Raw genomic sequence first — 22,693 nt, forward strand, 5'->3', positions numbered from 1 at the left:
ACAAACAACATGAAAATAAAGTTTAATTGTCCTGGAAATGCACAGTACACGCAAAAAAACTTTCTTTGTAAATTAGCAGGCTGTGGCCACGGGCTCCCGATATACAAACTTAAAAACCTAGTGACTTCGCATAAAGTAAACACGCCCCAGGCATCCAAACGTCTCGGCTTGACCCTGCCCCTGGCCACAAAACAGCGGTGGTACATATAAGCATCAATAATACATCAGGATTTTGTCTTTATTAATTTTTTTACACCGGCCGGCAAAAGAAACGTGCAATCAGCTGGTGTGCGTTTGTGACGCAACAAGAAAAGAATTACTCATGCGTAACGGCTGCTTACGATACCGGATACAAAACGATTCGTGGTGTTAAGTGTGAAATTGTGAATGTGAACGTTTTTTGCTGAAAGCCTGTAAAACTTTTTTGTTGATGTTCAAAAATCCAACAGAAGGCAAAAAAGTTTAATATAAGGTAAGAATAATATTATCAGGAAGAATAAAAGACACGTGTTTATGTGCAATGCGAAAAAATGTTGATTGATAATAATAACCATATGGCACAACGTCATTTTGTAAAACGTGTTAACCCTGACATATTTACGTAGGTATATTGGGTAGTTGTGTACTGTTTGTGCAATAGTTGTTTAGTTTACAACTAACACTGTTTTGTAATGCTAACTACATGATAATAGTTTTTGCAAAACCTATATTTTTTATGTAAGTGTTTGCAAAAGTTAAAGCTAACCACAAACGCTAATGTTAATATGGTTAAATTGTTAGTAATGTTTTCAAATGATGCATTGTTTACTAGTATGTTTCTCCAAATTGAATAAACAATGCAGGAAAATTTCAACCGTGCTAATGTAACAACTCCTTTAGGCATTCCCTGACTTCTTATTAATACTACCACTTTTTTAGATTCCATTTGGCAGTATTGGAACCACAATGCAACTTTTTTCATAACAAATAATCAACAGCAATGAAGTGCCTTTGGATCATAGTATGTATTATTTTGGTTTGGAGCAGTGAAGTAATGGGATATGCAAAACTTGCTGAGACCATGCGATGTGCAAACGAAGAATGTACAGGTATGCCAAGTTTTCTGACACTTTGTTTACCTGACATACTACCCTAATGTTTTGTTCTGGTATTGTAATAACTATTTCAAGTGTAAGCAGGTTATTAACACAGCTGAGGAGGGAGGTCTGCTTAAAATATAAGTGAAGTTAGGAACAGTCAGCAAAGCATTGTGTGTTCTTACTACTTCTTGAAGGTGAGTTGAAAGCAGATAATAGCCTACAGACAATGGCGACAAGAGAGGTTTCATCAAGACAAAGGTATAAGGTAGTGTCACAAATGCAATCTTTCAAGTGTTAAGATTTTGGCAGTCTTAAGAAAAGAAAGAAGCGAAAAACTTAACAAATAATACAGGCTTCAGTTTGCAGTTGAGTGTAAATAAAAAGTAAAAGCCAAATGGTGTCATAGTAAATATGTGTTTCAAAGTTAAACTTACATCCTGACTTTAATGTGATAATAACCCATTTTTAACTGTTGTTTTCAGAAACTGTATCCCAAGGAAAAGCTAAACTAGCCTATCTCCCAAGAGATAGTAAATTCCTAAAACTGAAAAAAGGTGATGTTGTTTTGGTGAAAGGAAAAAAAGCTGGAGCACAAACTGAGCTGTGGGGTGGAGAGGTAAAAAACTTTCACTATTTTGTTATTTTATTCTTTGTTTTTTTATGATTTTTCTTTGACAGGTTTAATTTTTGCATGTTTAATTTTTAGGTTCTGGGTAGTGAACATTTTGGTTTCTTTCCCAGTGCCTTTATCAAAGAATTTATGATAATCCACCAAAAACCGTCAGTGGTTGTGAATATAAAGGTGAAACCAACTTGGTGACTAACCTGTAGCATTGTAACAGATAATGCTTTTCACCAGCATGCATCATTAAAAAAAAAACATTTCCCATGTAGCTTTTTGTTTATACTGAACTGTAGTACTACATGTGTATTAAAGACATAATGCAAAACCAAAAGTTTGTCGCAACTAGTTGCTTTTGCAAAAAAGGTATATTTTTACATGGTAAAATACACAACTTGTAAATGTGTCCACAAAGGTTGTTTTTATCAACAACTGTGATGACACAATAGAGCTTAGCAGACTCATTTTTTTAAAACATAGAATTGTAAATAAGACTTTTTTTAATTTCCACAAATAAACTAGTAGCCTGTTTTGGTTCCAAAACTTAAAATCTAACAATTTGGTGACAGTTACATATTATCATTTATTGAAGCTGAGCATGCATGCATTCTATTAAAAAACAATTATGTTCACTTACTAGACATAGAAAATTATGTTTTTAGGAGTTTTTAGATCAGGAAAGTGGTGTTGAGGAGCTGACTTCCTTATCTTCAGAGGGTCCGGTAAAATAAGCTTGGTCATTTTAATAAAATAAGTGCATAATCAATCATCATCATTTATTTGCAGAAAATCACCATTGAAAAAAAGAAGACTGATGAAGTGGATAGTTCTGCATCACAAGAGAAAAAAGAAAACTCAAATTCAGAAGCAAATGGAAAGGATGACAATAGTAAACTGGAAGCTGCGACTGACACTGCTCAACCTGATTCTGAAAATAATAAGGATTCAAAAGAAACTAAAGCTGCAGAAGAATTAGGAAAGAATCAGCCCATTAGTGAAGAAAAAGATAATGTTTTGAACTCCAAAGATTCACAAGGCATGAAAAGAAACGAAGACAGCGAATCACTGTTAGAAACTGAAGACAAAAGTGTTTCTAATTCGGAACAAGCAGATACTAAAGCACAAAATGTGGATGATGGTCATGATACTGAAGAAAAAGAGGAACCTGATGTGAAAGAAATTGATAAAACTGGGAAACCAGAAAAATATTCCACTGATAAAGAAGATTTAGCACTTGAAAATGATGAGAGCAATGCACAAAATGAGAACACTGATAAAACTGTTGATAAAAATACACAAGATGTTGACATTGATGAAGATACAATTCCTGATGTTGATGCACAGGTTGTGGATGTCAAGAATAAAGAACTTAAAGAAGAACAAACAGATAACGAATTTGTTGAAGAAGATACAAAGGCAAAAAATAGTCCTGAGGATCCTGTTGAGGAAAAATCACAGGCAACTGACCCCAATAAAGTCCAACCCGGTGAGGAAGATTTGCCAGACAATAAAGATGGCGAAAATGAAATACATGAATTACCAAAAGAGCTTGGAGATCTCCTGAGTGATGAACCCACCACTGAAATTCTAACCAACAATTCTGTAGCTGAAAGTAACGATCCTGAAGGTAATGCTACAGCAGATGGTGTGGCAAAGGAAACTATTTCAAATTCTACGGAGGAAAATCTTCCTAAAGTAGACACTCGTGTGGAGGATAATAAAGAACAGGAAGAAGAAAAAGATGACAATGTTTCCAACTCCACTGAGCCAGATGCATCAAATGACACAAATGCAGACAAACTTGCAGATAAAGAACCATATCCTTCAGCGGACACAGATAAAGCCACTACTGATACAGCAGACAACAAACAGCAAACTGATGATAGTCAAGAAGAACTGAATGAGGTTGAGAATCTGTCAGACAAAACTGATCTGTCAGATCACCAACAAGACGAAACAATTGATGGCGAACCAGTTACAGATCCTGAAGATGAAAGCACTAAAGGCCACATACAAGATGAGGATGATAAGCAAGAGGAAGTTGAAGATGGTGAAACTGAAAAAGATTCAGAAGTTACCAATCAAGATGAAAACCTAGAAGTTGATAAAGTTGAATCCGAAAATGATGATGCTGGGACTGACGGAAAAGATGTTGAAAGTGATATAAAAGCTGATGGTGAAAAAAGTGATGGTGAAAATGTAGAAGATTCTATAAAAGCAGGAGCTGATGTCCAGGGTACAAGCACTGAAGTAAATGAGTCCAAGTTGGAAAACAATAAAACTGATGAAATTCAAAAAGTTGAAGAGGGTGCGGCAACTGTAGAGTCTAATGTATCAACTAAGGCTGAGCCTTTGTCAGATGATAAAGAGGAAAAAGAAACCAATAACCAGGAGGAAAATTCTGAGGAAAATGTACTCAGTTCAAATGACACTGTAAAAGTAAATGAAGAAGAAGAAAAATATGCTGAAAGTATAGATTCAAACAAATCTGATAATGAAACTGAACCAGTGGCTGATGACACAGAAAGTGGAGAGAAAGTAGACACTGTAAATACACAATCAGAAACTGGTGAACAGGAAAAAGAAGGGGCAGAAAAAAATGTGGATTCAGAATCTGATACTTCATTAGATTCCCGTAGCAATGAACCTAATGACACTGAGGAGAATATGCATGAGGAAAGTGCTGATTCTCTTACTGACCTGCTTGACACTGAAGCAAGCGAGGAAAATGAAAGCAATGATGGAGATTCAGAACCAACAGATGCTGCAAGTCTGGACAAAAGTGAAGCTGACACGGAACATGACACAGGTAATGGTGATGATGTTGTCAGCTTGCCTAATTTGCATGTTGTGGATGACTTATCTTTTGTTGTGACCAATTCACCGCATGCTAGCAATGATTTATTTCATTTGGTAGATAATTTGGGTGTTAACAAAAGCTCGTGGAGCGACCACAAGCTTTTGAGGTGGTATTTTAAGTCAACATCAATGCAAACCGAGTTATCTGATACTCATACCCCATTGGAACATGCAGATTTAAATCAAGAGTCTTCATCAATGGAGAACTCAGTAACAGATGAGATTGAAGTGGAATCAACAACCAAAGAAGATGAAAATCAACCTGATGAATTTGAGGACTTGCGAAATGACCTCACTGAGCTAAAGGAAAATCTTGATAACAAGGACCCCACTCCCACTTTGAAAGATGAAGAAAGTGTGATAGGAGCCGAGGAAACTTTCAAGGGATTTGAAGAATTAAGAGAGAACATGTTGGAATTTACCAAAGACTTGGAAGCACAGTTTGGAATGAAATTGGCATCAAATAGTTCAATGACAGAGCAAAGGGACAAAGAAGGTGTGATAGAGGAAGAGATACATGACGAACCTGAATCTGAAACCACTGAAAAGAATAATGATGAAGAAATGAATGCAGCTGAAACCTTAGAGAACAATAATGACATTAAGGTCAGTGAAGATCAAGAAATATCAGAAACAAAACCAGAAGACCTTCCACCAGATTCTACACCAAGCCTCACTGAAGATGACGGGAGCAGTGATTCGAAAGATGAAACAACCAGTGCTTCAGTGAAAACTGTTGATAGTGATGAGCCAACTGAAACAACTTACACTGATCTCATTGCAGAAGAAGCGTCCAGAGAGGGCGATGTACCATCTGAGCTTGTGGAAGATACTAAAAATGATACAGAAGCACTAGACCAAGATGAGCCGGATAAAAGTTCAAATGAGATGGATAAGATGAATATTGAATCTTTAGAGAAAAAGGATGTTACATTAAAAAGTGAGACTGATTCTGAAACAAATACAACTGATAACCAGTCTGTTGGAAAACTGAAGGATGATGGGCCCACAAGCAGTGAAAATGAAATAAAAGAAACCCTAGAAACTCTGGAAGAAGGTTCTTCATTGCCAGAAGAACATGATCCCAGTGAAGCTCAAAATGATAAGTTAGAAAAGGAACAAAATGATGAAGGTAATGAACTTTTGGATGCCGATAATCAAATAGAAGTTAAAGACGATGATTCATCCAAAACCAGTGAGGCTAGTGATGAAGAGAAACAAGATAAGATGAGTGAAAAGGCTTCCATGGAGGACATGGAACCTAGAGAAGATGAGGGATCAGAGCAAGAAAACATTGATGATGAAGAAAAAATACAGCAGGCACTTGTTAATGAAACAATCACAGATGTGGTACAAGAAGACCCAGACACTGAACTTGACAATGATGAAAAAGAAGAACAGATTGTCAAGCAAGAAGATGCTGAAATACCAGAAGATGCCTTACATGATCAGTTGGATTCTTCACAATCAAATTCTCAAAGCAGTAAGACTGGTAATGATGGTCAGCCTGATTTACCACAGGGAGATGAGTTGGTTGATGAAATTCAGGAACCCAATGAAGATGATGACAACGAGAGTGAGGAAAGTGAAACTGAAGATCAGTCTCAACCTGACTCTTCTAAAAATCAGGATGAAGCTGAAACCGATGAAGTGGCAAAAGATAATGGAAGTCCGGAAGAAGAATTACTTGAAAACAAACAAAATGCTGAATCACCAAAGGACACCGAAGACTGGTTGAACTTAAACCAGGAACAACATGATACTGACAAGTCTGCTGAGGCTGAAGGTGATGAAAGGGATATATCAAATGATGAACAAGTGATTGAAGAAAATGATTTGTTAACACAGGAGGAATTAGAAATAGATAATGAAGCAGCAAAAGAAAAAATGCAGTTTCTGGAGGAAGAATTGAAAGCAAAAATGGATGATGAGGCTGAGTTTGTTGATGAGGCATATAAAGATGCTATGGATCTTCGATCAAAACTTGGTAGCCTTGTAAAGGAACTTAGAGAAATGCAGCATAAACCTGGAGAAGATTCAACAAACTTGGCTGCAAGTGAAGCTAAAGAACTAAAACAACGCCTCAGGAACTTGGAAAGTCAACTAGAGAATTGGAAAGAAATGGAAGCAAATCTGAGCACAACCTCTTCAGTGAAAGATGATGAGATACAAAGTCGTATTACAAAACTGGAAACCAATCTCTTAAAACGAGACAGAGAGGAGGATGAGCTGTTCCAAGCTCGAAAGGAAGCTTCTGTCTTGAAGCTGCGGATTCAAAAACTTGAACGAATGTTGCACAAACAAAGGTTCATGCCGGAATCACATTTTATTGAACTGGCTGAAAAACTAAAGACTGAAGTTGAAAACCGAAAAATGACTGATGGCAAAGCTATTGAAGAAACTGGTCAGGAAACAACAATGCTCAAAGAAAAACTTTCAGCATTAGAGAAACAGCTTGAAGACCAAACCTTCGAGAAAGAAGATGCAATGCGAAATGTTAAAGAAGAAGCTGAAACTCTCAAACAGCGCTTGTCATCTTTGGAGGAGGAAGTTAACCAAAAGAAAATAAATGAAGGAAAACAGCAAACTATGTCTCAAGAGCGGGAAGAAGCACTACTTGGAAGAATTTCATCTTTAGAGTCGGAGCTGGAACAAAGAAAAAATGATGAAAAGGTGATTTTATCTAACCAACAAGAAGCATCAAATTTGAAAGAGAAGTTAAACCTTTTAGAAGAACAGCTGAAAAAGGCTTTGGAATCCAGTGATCCACTTCTTGAGGAAAAGCTTCAAAACCTAAATGCTGAATTAGAATCACGAAAGTTGGCAGAAAAAGAATCTTTAGACAAATCCCAACAACAGTCTGAAATGCTACAAGAGAAAATTACAAAACTGGAAAGCATGCTACAAGAACAAAAAGACCTCAGCCAAGACAGCAAACACTTGGAAGAAGTAAACTATCTTAAAGACAGTCTTGTTGGCATGCAAGAAGACCTCAATAAAAGACAACAATATGATGAAGATCAATCAAAGTCAACTACTGAAAAGGAGCAGAAAATGGAAGAGCGTATTAATCAGTTGGAGGAAGAACTGCACCAAATGTCAAAAAAGGAAAAAGATGCTGCATCCAGTTTCCAGCAATCTGAACAGTTGCTAACTCGTATCAAGGAATTAGAGAAAAATGTTAAGGATGCTGGAAAACAAAAGATAAGAAAGGAGGATGTATTGCTTGCACTGGAAGAGGCATCCCTTGATGAAATAAAAATCAAGCACGAAGATAATTTACTTCAGGACATGTGGGGTATCGTGAAATCAAAGCAACAGTGCAAAGCTGATGGCAACAGCTTAATAGATTTGGATGAAAATGTTGAAATGAACAATATTTCCACCATTAAGGAACCAGATGAAAAAGTAGCAGGTATTTTGAAAATCGCTTTCTCAATTTTGATTGCAACCACTGGACAAGAAATGTGTCGCTTTTAACTTTTATGTTTTCATTTAATGTTGTTTGAATATTAATTTTAATTTATTGGTTTGTCGGCATGGATTTGTTTCAATTAATCAGTGTGTGTTTCTGTTGTTGACTAATTTATTTTGTGTGCGATGTATAGAGTGCATGGTAGCAGAGGAAAAAAGGGTGCGCTGTGGTGTGGGTCGCTCATCTGAGACAATGTGTAGATATCTGCTGTGTTGTTGGTCTCCACATCCAAAATCAACAGTTCCTGATTGTTTCTTTTCACGTATGAAATTTTCTGAATTTAAAATCACATCATTATCATACATTGATCCATATGGCATAATTCCACATACTTCAATTTGTAATAAAGATTAAAAATTCTATGTTGGTTTGAACCTAAAGGGTAATTTGTTGGTGTTTTAATTTGTTAAATTTTCTTTTTTATATAATTTTCACCTTTTTTGACATATTTGATGGACAACTTTCCAGTTCTTTACATAAAAATTTTAGAAAGCCAAATGAAAAGTTTAAAAAAGGAACTTTCATCTGGAAAAAAGAAACCCAAACCAGATGCAAATGTTCCCCATAAAGAGGAAGAAACAAAACAAGAGGACACATATGAGAAACTTCATGAAGGAAAGATAGTGGATTGGGATGAGTCGGTTGATGAAAAAGACAGAAAACCATCCACTTGGGATGAATCCCTTGGCACAGTCGATGATGAAGTTGAATTAGATGGTAAATACTGTAATAACCAACTAATGCTCTGAATAGCTTGATACATTGCACACAGTTTTGACCTATACAGTCTCATCAGTGCAGGTGGTCACAAGACGTTATCCTGTAAGTCCTAACAAACCTGTACGACTTATGTCCTGTCACTAGCCACACTGATGGGACCTTATACGCCAAAACAGTGTGAACTGTATGTATTTAACTTATCATTTAAGTGGTACATTGCTTTTATAGTGCTTAGATTAATGCTACAAAGTATTTTTTTGTTATTTTAGTGTCCAACAACACTTCTGATAATATTACCTCATCTGCAAAAAATATCAGTGATTTCACTAACTCAGAAAATGTGACAAATAGTGAAGAATCTGGTGAAAGTAATGAGAAGGAGTCAACTAAGCTTGACCAAGATCAAACTGCTTTACCTGATATAAAGGAAACTGAAGGTATTTGTACTTTTTGCACTTTGTAATGTCATGGCACATGTTTTCAAAACTGAATGCAATTCCATGGAACGTATTTTTATCTTGATATCAGTATAAGTTTGGTGGTCAAACCATTTGTCTTGTCAGCAAAATGCATTTTTTTATTCCTTTTGCCAAAAAATAAGACATAAATTCTCCTCAACATTTATTCGTACATTTATGTGTTTGTTTAGAAGACAGCAAAATTGCCGAAGAAGTGATTGAAGAGCCTGAAAATAATGATGCACCTGATGAACCTATCAGAGAAATACCTGAAGAAGACGATGTTAATAAAACTGAGGAAAATCAAGATGAAAATTCACAACCTTCAGACACTGAATATGCGGAATCTGAAAATATTAGTGAAGAAACAGACCCCCATACTGGTATAATTTTAATATTTTATTGCAATACTTTATCTAATATCCTGTTTTATGTTTTCAGAAGAAACTGAAGTTGAAGAGTATTCAAATGACAATGCACCTTCTCAGCCAGAGGAAAAACTTGATTCAGAAAAGGTACAGTTGAAAGCCTTTGATCCTAATACTGTTTTAGCTACTATTTCATTTCAGGATGACCAAGATGATAGCCAGGAAGAATTACAAAGCACAGTCGTCAAATTGCTCATCTTGCTTGGCCAACTTCCCTATGATTTGGTGTATGTGTTTCTTCCACTGTCTAACTGGGTAAGAGCATTTTTAATACCTGTTATGATTGAATCGTGCAATATCGTAAGAAAGTTGAAAATTATAATGGAGTTTAGTTCACTTGATGACAATAGTATACCGGTATCATTGTCACAAAGTTTTAATAGAAGGTAATTTTGGTTCATTATATGATTCCAATATTGTTGAGCTCTATTAAAGTATGTGCTGTAATTGGAATGATTTTCAAAAAGTTTCATGTGTTGTGTAAGTGGTTAGTCTATTAGATTTTTGTCAAATCTCAGATTGTCTTACTTTTAAATTTTAAAAGTATTTATGAGACCATGGAATGTGTGGTTTAGTGTAAAATGCATTTTTTCAGTATGTTTGGCAATTAAGAGTTTTTATTAATGTTCAAAAAATATTTAGCCATACGATCCAGCTTTATTTAAATCAGGGAAAGAAAGAGAAAAAACAACAGCAGACAGCAACATGCTGTACGAATAACACGCATTGTTCCTCTGTTGGATACGTCACTTTCACAGTGAGCCGGATACCATGCTCAGCTGTGACGCTTTGTGACCTTTGACCTAAGCAAGCGCCGTGTCGAGTTGAGATCAGTGATGTGTCAATAATCGCAGATAGCCTTGTCACTGTAGAGCGGCGTGACATGTTTATTGACAGTTGATTGGTTGCAACAGGAAGTTGGTTTCCGCAAATTGAGTTTAAGTTCACTAAAGGTGTTTTTTGGTATTCAACACCACATTAATGGTGTCCATTGTATTGAAAGTAAAAACCGCGAATTATTTCCTGTGTAGACATAGCAAGAAGTGACATGCATACAATGTTTAGACAGCGTGCAGTAGCAAAGAATTTATTAATGTATTTGATGTAGTTTGCGGCCCAAAATGAAAATGCTTTTTATGGAGAGTAAATACCATGTGTTGATTAGGGTTTTATAAATTGAAATTTTGCAATGTGAACAATTTTAGCCTTATTTGTAGGTCTGATAAAAACAGCATTAAACTATACATGCAAGTGATTTACTTCTAATTTAACATATGCTGGGTTTTATTCCTGAGTTTGGTTGTAAGATATTTTTTTAGATTTCAATCAGTTTTTGTGATTATGCCAAGCCTCAGAAGCAGCAGAAATGTTTATCCAGTCTATCGTATTTTGTATGTGTTAAAATGTATCCTGCAATGTTGAGTAATCCATACTTTAGTGAATTTGGTTAATCAACATTTGTTCTTTGGTCAGTTGCTAGAGCTTTGCTGCCTTGTTTTGAATTTTGAGCTGTAGAGTGTACATTTGTGTTTATTTATTTATAACTTGTGCTGCTATAAATGGATTCTACCATGCATCAATCATTAGCTGTTGCTTTTAAAATGTCGTGCGACAGAGCTACAGAAAAACTAGATACTGTAAGTGGTTGTTTTTTAGTACACTTAATTTGTGGTTTCGTCTAAAGTGGTTATTTTACAAAGTTGTACATATGGAATGAAACTGTTTGAGTTATCTCTGTTTTTACATGCATCAGTAACAAGTATAGTTATGGTATTGTTATATATGTATCACAGTTATGATTATGGTTAGCCCAGTCAGGGTATGTTGGCTAAATTAGGGTAAAGACCAGTAGTGATGGGACGAGTACCCAGTACTCGGTATGAAACGATTTCATCTCAATTTTTGATACCATGGTTCGATACTGGAGGCCGGTTTACACCAAGAATACAGGCAACTTTTTGCCAATTTTTGCTTCGGACAGCAAAAAATCGGGAAACAGTTTCGCAAGATTACATATATTTTACTGAGCTTTCGCATGGAGATTACATTTTTCTGCATGTGTGTGTGCACATCTGTACCCCGGCCATGGCAGATAAATTAGACAATGATATACAACTAAGTACAACACTATACAAGTACTCGGTCCTTGTGATATACATGTGGTACTCGTACTCGGTATTGGTACTCGCTTCAAAACCTGGTAACGTCCCATCACTGAAGAGCAGTACATCACATTAACAGCTCAAAACATGTTCCGAGCTATAGTAGAAGAATTGTATTTCACCTGTTGTAACATAAATGGCTGAACGCTATGCACAACAAGTGTTTATTTACTTAAACTCTGATATTGTTTTCTAGTGGCTCTCATTGCTGCCTGATGAATACCAGGATGACTTACATGGAGTACCATGGCACATTGTATTTTCCACCACTGTACTTGGTTTCTTTATTATTTGGATTATCATGTGGCGATTGGGTGTGTCGAAACGCAAGAGAAAAGAATCCCACCTCACTGAAACTGCTGTTGAGTTAAAGAAACAATTGGAAGAAATAATGAATGAAAAATTGTCAAAAGAAAATGAACTCAAAACAACACAAGCTCAGGTGAAAAATGACGAAGTGTCTAAAAATACCTTATTTGTACTTCATTGGCATTTGTGTTTGTTGGTATCATGTTTTGTGAATTAAAATGTGAAATTTTTCTACAGTTGGAACAGAAGTCACAACTTGCAGAAACTAAAGATGAAACACTTCATGAGTACAACGAACAGTTAATTCAACTTCAGGTTTGTGTTCCATGTGGTTTTCAGCAATCTGCTATAGGACCTGTGAAACAATAGGCATAATATATATTGTCGCTTGTAAACTGTTTCAGGTTGGGCATGTATGGTAGGCCTTTTTTGGATTTTTATTTCTTGCTGCAAAGTGTGCTTTATTTTTGTGTGACCTGTGTTTGTTTTGTAGAGGCAACTTGAGGAACTACAAAGTAATCAACATAACATGCAAAAGCAACTAGAAATGTCTGATGCCAAATACAAACAGGTTGTACAGGAGAAAGATGCAATTGTCAAGGAGGTATATATGCTTCTGTAGTGTTAATTATTCTCATTCTCATTTGTGATATTGTGTGTGTTTTTGTTTGCAGTCTCAAAATATTTCCAAGTTAGCAAAGGGGGATAAGTCTGCTATTGTTGATCTTGAAAATAACTGCGCTCAAATGAAAACTCAACTCCAAGAGAGCAAAGCAGAAAAGAAACAACTTGAAGAAACTATACAGGACATCAGGGTATGTTGTCAGCCATTGTTTTTGACATTTGAAAATGTAATGCTAAAATAAATTTGACCCTTTTAGAAACGGCTTAAAAAGGAAGAAAAACAGAAAGAGGAAAAACAACAAAAATTTGAACAGCACAAAAAACAAAAGGAATCTTTAAAAACTGAATTAGAACAAGTAAAAGAAAAGCTATCCTCAACAGAAAATGAGAATCTATCCACAAAACAAGAGGTTGATGTACTGAAAGATTGTCTGCTTCAATTTAAGGTATTGTTAGTTCATTTAAGGCAGTGTTTCTCAACGTTTACTCATCGCGTACCACCTGGAGACTTTTTCTGTCGTCGCGTACCTACTAAACCCTGTTTGAATGGATAGACCTATACACTTGCATATTTCTGAAAACCAACAAGGTTAGCGATTCCTGAAAAATTTCCAAGACCCGAGTTTTGTCCAAAACCAGGACTGATCAGTTGGGTTACAATTCTTGATCTGACTTGAATTAAGTACCGCAAAAAGCTACTCAAGTACCACCTGAAATGCTCTGGTGTACCAGTAGTGGTATACATACCACAGGTTGAGAGCCACTGATTTAAGGCAATAAAAATATACAGTAAACCCATGATGTAGAGCAGGGGTCTCAAACACGCGGCCCTCCAAGGGTTTTTGTGCAGCCCGCGAAGTAACTTTTAATTTGTTTATTAAGGGGGAATACCCTTTATGACTAGAGAGTTTACATGATGCAATCATTCTGTTAGTGGTATATTTTACAGGATAATCGAACTAGCCCATTTTGAGAATCAGCCATTGCGATTGTTGCATCATTGTTTTCACACAAGGCAATATAGCATAGTTGACTCTTTCACTGTGCATCTATTGCTGTTTTGTTATTACAATATTGATTTTTATTGTAGCTAATGGCATAAATAAACATTTTACTTTTTAATCTTGCAATATTTTTCTTCGATATCGATAGTGCGGCCCTCGACTTACTTAAAAGTTTGTTTTTGGCCCCCAAAGCAGTTTGAGTTTGAGATCCCTGATGTAGAGTATGAACTTGGCCAGGTTGTGTATATGCTATGTGGGGCCCCCTGCTTAGTATTTCTTGATTTTCAGGGAATACAAGATGCTTTAGCCGAAGATGGGGATGATGACCTTACAGCAGATGAAGTTAATGAAAAGCAGGTATGGCATGACATAGATCCTGTTTATTTCAAGCTATCCACTGTGTGTCAATTCCTATGTTACTTACATTTACCATCATACACTATATTTTAAACACCTGGTGGTGTAAATGTTGTATTGAATGAATGCTGCTTTAGCAACAAATCGATCTGTAGTTTATAGAACACACCACAGTTGGGCTACTTGAATTCAAACAATTTGGGAACATTTTTTTGTTTTGCTTTATCTTTAGAGTGTTCTTTTGTTTCTTATGACGTCTTTAGGAAATCATGTTTCATAAAACATATCCCACCTCATAGACCTTAAATGCATCTGGAAATTAATTTAGCTAGGTGCCTATGTACAGCTAAAAATGTTACTTGTAACTTTTACTCTTTGTAACTATTTCCAATATCAGTATTTACACAATTGTTCCTCCACTTTTGCTGAGTTAGGAGAGATTGTTCGTTTAACAACATTAATATTTTTGTCTTTTTATCACAGAAAGAAAAACTGAAAAACCTTATTGATGTTGCGGGAATTCAGCGCCAGTTGAAACAAACACAAATCGAAAAATCAAGAGTAAATTTTGAACTTGAGGCAGAAAGAAAATCAAGAGAAGAAACTGAAGGTTTGTATTTTATATTTTTGTTCCGCAACAACTGGACTTTGTTGTGGTGACAAACATATGACTGTTTTTTTTTTAAATCCAGCTCGTATTGGTAAACTGGAGGCTGAGTGTGAGAATGAGAAGTCACTAAAGGGCAAAACTGAAAGAGATCTACAGTTGCTGCAAGCTAAACTCAATGTGATGCAGGAGTTTTATGCTAAGCGTGAAGTGGAAATGCAAGGGTACGTTATATGTCACATTTTCTGCACTTAAATCTTTCTTCTTTAGATGAAATCTTGACCTTGTTATGTGCCACATGTTGCATGAAATATTATTATATAGTTGTGATGTTATTTTAGAAAACTGGGAAAAGAGCAAACACAAAAAGAGTTCCATGAGTCATGTTTGGCTGAGCAAGGGGATAGAACACAAAAATTACTGGAACAATTGGAGGTTTACAAGCGTATGAACGAGGAGGCTAAAAAAGAATATGAAGATGCTGAAAGGCAAAGGAAAGGCGAAATCAGTCAGTTTGAAAAGAAGGCTCACTCCAACTGGGTATGTACCAACAAATACTTAAAAATGTGGCCAGAATTATGTTTTTACTAACAGGATTTTGATTTTTTAGTTGGCTAGTCGAGAAGCTGAAAGAAAGCTTGACGAGGCAACTCGCGAAATAAACCAATTGCGAATGGAGTAAGTATGATTTTTGCTGTTTGAATCAAAACAAATTTATTACTGTGATATTATCTGTAGATTGGGTGATTACCAGCAACGCATTCGGGATTTGGAGGAAAGGGAGCCGATTATAATCAGACCTAGACCTTTACCCCCACCCGGTGGTCCATTTGGAGGTCGTCATGGTAAGTAAAGTTTACAAACCTAATTTTAAAAACTTCGCAACAATAAATCTTTGAACTTTTGGTATAGCTTGAATTTGAATGCAATAATTCATGAACTTTCCATTATTGCTGTGTTTAAATCTCAACTTAACTGTACTAAAGGTCACCCACAAAGTCCACTGCCCATGCGCAATGGATCTATGAGAGAACATGAAACACCGCCACCTAGGGAGGGTCGAAGAGGTCAAAGTCCAACTGGAAGTTTGCAGGATGAGATGAGGCGCCCAGGAAGACCTCCGAGCATGCCTGGTCATTCTGAAAGAAGACCACCATCACAAGGATTTGGTCCTCCTGACTTTGGTATGTCAGGTCCGCCAATGAGGCGTGGACCACCATCTTTAAGGGATGGTTCTTCACCACCACCACCACTCATGATGAGAGATGGTCCCCCACCTACAATGAGAGATGGTCCACCACCTATGATGCGAGATGGTCCACCACCGATGATGCGAGATGGTCCACCACCGATGATGCGAGATGGTCCACCACCAATGATGAGGGATGGTCCACCTCCGTCATTGATGCGGGATGGACCACCACCTATGATGCGGGATGGTCCACCACCAATGATGAGGGATGGTCCTCCGCTAAACCCAATGCGAGGTGGTCCACCACCTTCTATTAGGGGTGGTCCACCTAGTATCAGAGATGGTCCAATGCCAGGTAGACCACTGCAATCAGGTTTGTAGATGACAATTACGTGTATGATTTTGTACATTGTTTGATACGTATTTTTTAATCCTTCTATGTATTATTAGATTCTGGTCCAATGACTTCATCTCCTTATATGGAAAGACCTATGGTAAGAATACCAAAAAGATCTAGCATTTTTTTGTACCACCAGTAACTTGATTTCTCTTAATAGATACCATCATCTGAATCACCTTTACGACCACCTCCTCCGCATGGTTCTTACCAGTCTTCATCTCTTCACTCTCATACACAGCCTAACAAGAGCAATATTCGACCTCCACATGGAAGATCTTTTAACCAAGACATGATATGATGTGTCTTATTTTGCAATACTTAAGTTAATGTGTTTGCGGAACCAGTATGTTGAAGACCCACATACCAGTGTTATGTGCAGAAACCATTGCTCACAAATACTGTGCCAAAATAATGTGAAATTGCAAATTTGGATGGCTTTAAAGAAATGCCAAAACCTGACCAAGGCCATACACTCTGACCAGTGGTGGGATTTAGCCGGTTCTATAGAACCGTCTTACGAAATTTGATGAGATCAACAAACCGGTTGGCATTACTGGTTACTGTCAATGGACTTTTTGTAACAGAACCAGCTAAAAAAAATTTGAATCTCACCACTTACTCTTGACCCAGTATTGGTCTGCACAGGCATGTGTGTTTTTTTACAGGGTATTGTGCAATTGCATGATATAACTGAAGCTTTGCCATGCGCGTGCAATATTTTTACCTGATTGCTGTGGTGCATAGAAAGTGGTGACAAAGATAGACACAAAGGCGTTGGTGTGGTATGCATAGCATTCATAATTTTATTTGCAAAGATAAAAAAGCGTTTTAGAATACTGTAATAAAAGGTATGCAACGAAATTAAGTGCAACTTTTTCCACATGGATTTTACTTCAATGCTGCTTCTCCAGTGATAAGTTAAGATGAAGGTATAGTGGCTTCTTAGTTAGTAAGGTTAGCTTTTTTCTTTTGTTGTCATATGGCTTGTTGTACCTGTGTTATAAAAGTGCTCAATCACTACCACAAGCATGTGTTAAACTTAATGGTAACTTACAGTTCTATAACACAAGGTCCTGACTTCAATTCATCAATCTCCATGAAGGCATAGCATTTCAAGCTTGTGGCCCGTCGCTTGGGTTTATAGTGGTACAGTTCGAAAACCACACCAGTGCCTGGAAGTAAGAAAAAAAACTTCACGATAAAAAGCCTTTTTGTTACACCAGGGACCTAGAGTACCTTTTGACATTTTTTCAAGAGGCATTTGCAGCTCTACATTGACATCATATGTCAAGTATGTATCGTCTCTACTGGTCGGAGTTGGAGTAGTTTGCTTCGCACATAACTCAACTCCATTTAAATCTGTTGAAAAAAGCATAAACACAATAGAAAACTGTGCCCACTTAGTCACATAAACCAACTTAATGCTGAAACATCCACTAAAAACATATATATATATACATATCCAAATTGTTGTGCAAACCATTACCTAAAAACAAAGCAAATCTTGTATTTAATAATTCATTAACCTTTTCATGAATATTTAAACTTCTTAGAGGTTTACCTTTGCATGAAACTGTTATGACTGGGTCTATATGATCTGCAGCATCTTTCAAGCCAATTTTCACTATGTTTACTGTAACCAAAGTTAGGCCAGGTTCCACATTGAGTTTGGGAAGGAGTGAACTCACTGTCAAAACAATGAGTTGTTATTAAACTTCTATTCAAGGTTTCACAAACAAGTCCATACATTTTCCTTGACTGCTAAGTGGTAAATCTGTTTCCTCATTAGCTTCGAATTCTTTAACTTGCACAGTCTCCGAGGCTTGTTGTTTCCTGAAAAAAGTTTTTTACCATTGAGTATTAGGAATACCACCAACAAAACAACACAATTACCTTAATCTGTCCACAGGTGCTGACATTTCTTTAGGTAGCAGTTGTACACCCGGTGAAGAACTTCTGAAACTTTCTAGGACTGCAATCAAATACAAATTTTGTTTGTTATTTTATCAATAGATAAATAGTTACACCAACAATGAGCACCTTTTGACAATCTTTTAATATCTTCCAACAGAAATTCCTCCAATTCATTTTCTGATTTGAGGAAATTCGCTCTAATTTCAAGGCATGATGCCACCTTGGATAGCACCATCTAAGATGCAGACAATACAATGTTTGTTAGAAATAATATGGGGTTACAGCTACTTATACTTTATACCTTTTTCTCATCATCCAACTTTAGAATCGAAAGTTTGGACCTAATTTGTCGCATAAGCCTAAAAATACAAAATGTTTACATTAAAAGTTTGTTTGTTGTTTTTTGCAAATTTCGTGACAGCTTTGATTTATTTTTCAATGTAGGTCACAGTTTTTTCCTATATGTTTCTGTCATAGGTTATTAAGTGTAGCAGGTTGCTTACTACCGAGCAATTTTCGTGAATAAAATCAACATTTATTTAACACAAAAAGCTTTCACTATCAAAACGTACCTTGCATATTCATCCCCGGCTTCAACAAGTTGACCCCACGAATCAAAATCGGTAGCTTTCTTGAGGCCATGGAGCCATTTTTCAGTTAACTGGTCCGTTTCAGTTTGTTCCATTTTAAAATTATCTTTCCCTTTATACTATCTATTCTTAATTCCTCTCATTATACGTAAACTACAACACATCGTATGTACAGATCTGCTAAATGCGGTATAAATTAGTTCTACTTTAAAAAAATATGATCCTATGTTTAAACCTATCTTCTACATAACTTTACGAGTTTGGACAAGCGCCTCGCGATAACGATATCGTTCTTACGTTCAATGCCCTCCGTGTGTTTCTTGCTCGCCTGGGCAAACAACCTTTTTTCGAAAAGTAAACAGGTGAAAGGATTCGCTCGCAAGGCTCGTAAGGAGAAATTGGTCGCGGAAAAGCCTTTCTGTCAAATACCTCTTCCCTAATTAGAAAGCCGTGGTACAAAAAGGGGCTTAAAAAATTAATTGATTTCGCACACAACACTATTGATTTTACATCAAGTCGAGCATACACGTTTTTGCAATGAGTGTTTCTGGTCAATTTTAACTTCTATTAAAGAACGACCACGGTACATTTTTAGGTTCATTTGCACATTTGTAGAAGAACATGAAATCGTTCACCAATCTAGCTCTTGAAGGATAGCAACATTCAAAATAGACAAGCACTGGTTCAGTTACAACCCGCTAAATGACAAAGCACCAACATATTCTTTTGGTTTCAATAAAAGAGTACTCTTTTAGGCTGGAGATTTAACTTAATCTTTGTTCAAGAAAAAGGGCAATTCAATGACATTTATAGCAAGCCATGCATTACAGATGGAGAACAAGGCAGTTTAACAGGTTCCTCCCTGGCATTGCTTGCGATATTATGGAATAGAAAAAAGCGAAAACAATATATTTCATATGTAAGTTCATCAGATAGTCTTAAAATAATGCACATGGAAAATAGCAACACATCATTTTTCCTCTGGGCCATCTAGCTCTTGAAAAATTAGTGGCAACAAACAAATGCTTCATTGTGCACTGGTACCAGCTAAATGACGAGTTAACCAAAACATGAAGAATGGCTGAATTAGAGCAATAACAAAGGTAAGATACATTCTACGAGTTCCACCACTTTGACCAAAACCATCCGTAGCAGTATGTGGAAGAATTTTTAAACGAAGACTTTTTACCTGCAACAATGGTAATGACATTTAACTTTACTTTGCTGTACAAACGTAATGCTTCAAACTTACCAAAAAGTAACCTATTGAGATGCTAGTGTAAGCCAAAGCAATCCAGTAACCGTAAGAATGGAATAGAAATCCACATATTATAATGGCAATCATTCTGCAACAACAAGAAAACGTTGTGCAATAAACAAAAAAATGAATCTATTTGTATAGTAACATCCTAAAAATTGGTGCACAACATGGCCTTACCCAACATATTTATATCCTGTAAATGCCAGAACGTCCCAAGTAGATAAATCAGTCCTTGCATTGACTATATAAAGGCTGAAGACAATAATGGCAACTTCAATTGCTAACCATACAAGAGCACTACTGGCTTGAATGCCTAATTCTTCTGGGGTGAATCTGAAACAAAAATCATGACATAACAAATAGCTATGTATCAAAAAGGTATGCCTACTTATGCTCCACATACTTACTTGTTAGTCATTCCAAGAGATATACCAGCAAGCAGGAGATAGGTAACATAAGCCATCACTAGAATAAATCAATGAGACAGTTAGTTGTGAGTAAGCAACATTTTTTCATTCGGTGATAATTTTAGTGCTATTGAGTCACTATGTTTTCTTTTACCAAGTGAAATATACTCAACTTAACTCCAATTGTTAATATATATGTTGTGAAAATGGTTGTTACCTGGAATATACAAATCAGGGGCATTGACATCAAAGCGCGGAGCAACTGGGTTGTCTTGTTGATACTGGACGCTCCATTCCTATTAGTGATAGCTGTAATAAGCTGGTGCCCTGTTTACCAATATTATATGGATAGATGGCAACATACCTGATGTGTGAATGGAAATGAAATTAAAAACAACTTCTTAGCAACATAATTTGTATCAACAGCAAAATAATATTTCAATTTGGAAACTGAAATGTACTTGTCCACCTGAAAGAGGAAACCACAGTAATTAGGGAAAATTCAGAAAGGGGACTTGAGTCACGTCAAAAAATGTGTGATGCTATTATATTTGTATTAGCTCCAACACTTATATTTGGCAACACTTCTCTGGATGCCAAAACTATTTGATGAATTACATATGCATTTTGGAATGCAAAACTATTCTGTAAACTGGTGCTCAATTGGGGCAAAATTAGCATAGATCTCAATACAAGAGAAACTATAAAAGTATCAGCTACTTTTTATATATACACGACCCACATTTTTCTCAAACATTTCTTTTCCTTGTCCAGCTAAAGATTGCCCATACTGCATTGCCATGTTTGCCATTGGATCAGCCATTAAATTGGAACCAGGAAATTGTCCTGGAGGCATGTTATATCCTGGTTGTTGCATTGGCATGCCGCTGTTATGCATTCCTTGTGGTGCTTGACTTGTGTCATCAAACAACTGGGATTCTTGTGGTGGGCCCCTCATACGAGCCTGTGCACCTGTAAAAAACAGGGTTTAAGAAAAAATATATTGTATTTTACATTGGGTAACCAAGTACCATTCTAGACAACAACATAGCACTGAGGACTAAGCATAACTCACTTGGTCTGTGTCCCATTTGAGGGTCCATTGTGACTTTTAGATCACCTAACTAGGTAAAGATGTACAAAGTGAAACAAACTTTAATGACTTTCTTATCTACCTACAAGTAAAATATTAGACATTAAATATTTAACTATGTACACAATTTTTGTACATGGATACGTGTGGTAAAAGTATGCTATAGCGTTGTTATGCTAATAGTCAATTATACTTCAAAGTAGTGGTTGTGTTTAGTAGACTGCCATATCAACGCGAGCAGTGGTTCATTAAAAAATTGTGAAAGTAAGACAACTCGTTAGTTTTTGTCATATGTTTTCACGACGATGTCTCATCAATTACTCAAGACTTGAACACAATCGCGTACTAAAGGTTTCTGGTGTCCTACCTTAGTTATTGGCTTATTGCACTACAAAATTACATTTCAGCGAAAGTTTGAAACAAAATACTGCAGCAAAACACGAATTTTTTGCAGTACCAACTGGTCCGACGTGTAAGTTTCGTGCTTGCTCATGCGCGACAAAGACAAAGCATGTGACTTTGAAGGAGCAGTAAGTTGATCATTCTCTTTTTGTGCGATTATTGTTGGTTTTTAAGAACATACTAGTGCTGTCGAATTTCCCAAGACCCAAGAAATTATCTGCAGCAATGGCAAATTTATTTATTTTACACTGTCTTTGTCTGACGAAACACAACTGACTCATTAGAGATTAGAACGACGCAACGGTACGTGGGATCTAAACTGTTACCATAGCGCAGTATGTAGTTCTCAAACTGTGCGTCGTTTCAATATTCCAAGGGCGTCGCAGAATAGTTCCGTTTTGTGGCTTTTTGTTGTTGTATCAATACACACAACTTTAATAATAAGTTTTGTCATTAACTTTTATTTGCTGGTGCGTCGCAAGTCGCAATAAAATTTTTCTTTTTTAATGAACGAAATGAATGCAGTTTATTTACTGTATGTCTGTATCTCTTGGACAGTTAACCTAACGTAGGCCTATTTTTGCAAAACGACAGCCTAGATAAAAATTAGACCACCGTGCACTAGATGGCGCCAGCAAGTTACAAATTAAAAGTTCGGTTATTGAAATCGTTGACTTGTTTAAACTCTTAAAGCCGTTTGGTGAATGAGGTCCCTGCATTATAATTGCAA

General features: G+C 36.4%; 3 protein-coding genes across 8 annotated transcripts; 1 reads left to right on the plus strand and 2 right to left on the minus strand.

Moving 5' to 3' along the window:
- The first annotated feature begins 247 nt into the window (after nucleotides 1-247).
- Nucleotides 248-17,157, plus strand: LOC145238436 (uncharacterized). Of its 6 annotated transcripts, none has more exons than XM_080101621.1 (27): nucleotides 248-472; nucleotides 919-1,088; nucleotides 1,562-1,695; nucleotides 1,786-1,881; nucleotides 2,364-2,423; nucleotides 2,488-7,975; nucleotides 8,169-8,297; nucleotides 8,525-8,752; nucleotides 9,025-9,192; nucleotides 9,405-9,596; nucleotides 9,655-9,728; nucleotides 9,783-9,896; nucleotides 12,000-12,245; nucleotides 12,350-12,427; nucleotides 12,606-12,716; nucleotides 12,787-12,927; nucleotides 12,994-13,182; nucleotides 14,029-14,097; nucleotides 14,581-14,707; nucleotides 14,790-14,928; nucleotides 15,046-15,244; nucleotides 15,315-15,382; nucleotides 15,443-15,549; nucleotides 15,691-16,191; nucleotides 16,237-16,269; nucleotides 16,347-16,390; nucleotides 16,454-17,157. In XM_080101621.1, exons 2-27 carry the CDS (start codon nucleotides 980-982, stop codon nucleotides 16,592-16,594), a joined length of 8,985 nt encoding a protein of 2,994 aa, XP_079957747.1. In that variant the 5' UTR covers nucleotides 248-472; nucleotides 919-979; the 3' UTR covers nucleotides 16,595-17,157. The 6 variants fall into 6 exon arrangements, with proteins under 6 accessions (XP_079957747.1, XP_079957725.1, XP_079957736.1 ...); XM_080101645.1 differs by having other exon boundaries at nucleotides 249-472; nucleotides 2,488-4,510; nucleotides 4,736-7,975; nucleotides 15,691-16,269; XM_080101599.1 differs by having other exon boundaries at nucleotides 15,691-16,269.
- Nucleotides 17,071-19,015, minus strand: LOC145238469 (axin interactor, dorsalization-associated protein-like). Its single transcript, XM_080101666.1, has 9 exons — nucleotides 18,783-19,015; nucleotides 18,512-18,569; nucleotides 18,337-18,445; nucleotides 18,190-18,268; nucleotides 18,044-18,129; nucleotides 17,858-17,983; nucleotides 17,533-17,655; nucleotides 17,351-17,468; nucleotides 17,071-17,289 (listed from the first exon to the last, which is right to left on the minus strand). The coding sequence occupies exons 1-9, from the start codon at nucleotides 18,893-18,895 to the stop codon at nucleotides 17,190-17,192; spliced, it is 912 nt and encodes a 303-aa protein (XP_079957792.1). The 5' UTR covers nucleotides 18,896-19,015; the 3' UTR covers nucleotides 17,071-17,189.
- Nucleotides 19,016-19,384: 369 nt separating this feature from the next.
- Nucleotides 19,385-21,669, minus strand: LOC145238461 (protein YIF1B-like). The gene is made up of 8 exons (XM_080101654.1): nucleotides 21,544-21,669; nucleotides 21,211-21,440; nucleotides 20,833-20,937; nucleotides 20,686-20,764; nucleotides 20,469-20,526; nucleotides 20,239-20,394; nucleotides 20,053-20,146; nucleotides 19,385-19,989 (listed from the first exon to the last, which is right to left on the minus strand). Exons 1-8 carry the CDS (start codon nucleotides 21,569-21,571, stop codon nucleotides 19,828-19,830), a joined length of 912 nt encoding a protein of 303 aa, XP_079957780.1. The 5' UTR covers nucleotides 21,572-21,669; the 3' UTR covers nucleotides 19,385-19,827.
- Between the last annotated feature and the right edge of the window lie 1,024 nt (nucleotides 21,670-22,693).

This window comes from Phallusia mammillata, chromosome 1, assembly GCF_965637545.1.
Source record: "Phallusia mammillata chromosome 1, kaPhaMamm4.hap1.1, whole genome shotgun sequence".
NCBI lineage: Eukaryota > Metazoa > Chordata > Ascidiacea > Phlebobranchia > Ascidiidae > Phallusia > Phallusia mammillata.

Bases quoted from the DNA above. Each gene is read 5' to 3' on its own strand.
- LOC145238436 (XM_080101599.1), top strand. From the start codon at position 980: ATGAAGTGCCTTTGGATCATAGTATGTATTATTTTGGTTTGGAGCAGT. The intron at 1,882-2,363 runs GTGAAACCAACT...TTATGTTTTTAG, and splicing joins CAGTGGTTGTGAATATAAAG to GAGTTTTTAGATCAGGAAAG. The intron at 8,753-9,024 runs GTAAATACTGTA...TTGTTATTTTAG, and splicing joins TGATGAAGTTGAATTAGATG to TGTCCAACAACACTTCTGAT.
- LOC145238469 (XM_080101666.1), bottom strand. From the start codon at position 18,895: ATGGAACAAACTGAAACGGACCAGTTAACTGAAAAATGGCTCCATGGC. The intron at 18,446-18,511 runs GTATAAAGTATA...TCTGCATCTTAG, and splicing joins AGTTGGATGATGAGAAAAAG to ATGGTGCTATCCAAGGTGGC. The intron at 18,269-18,336 runs GTGCTCATTGTT...ATTTGATTGCAG, and splicing joins TATTAAAAGATTGTCAAAAG to TCCTAGAAAGTTTCAGAAGT.
- LOC145238461 (XM_080101654.1), bottom strand. From the start codon at position 21,571: ATGGACCCTCAAATGGGACACAGACCAA. The intron at 20,395-20,468 runs GTAAGTATGTGG...TTTTTGTTTCAG, and splicing joins TCTCTTGGAATGACTAACAA to ATTCACCCCAGAAGAATTAG. The intron at 19,990-20,052 runs GTAAGTTTGAAG...CCATTGTTGCAG, and splicing joins TCTCAATAGGTTACTTTTTG to GTAAAAAGTCTTCGTTTAAA.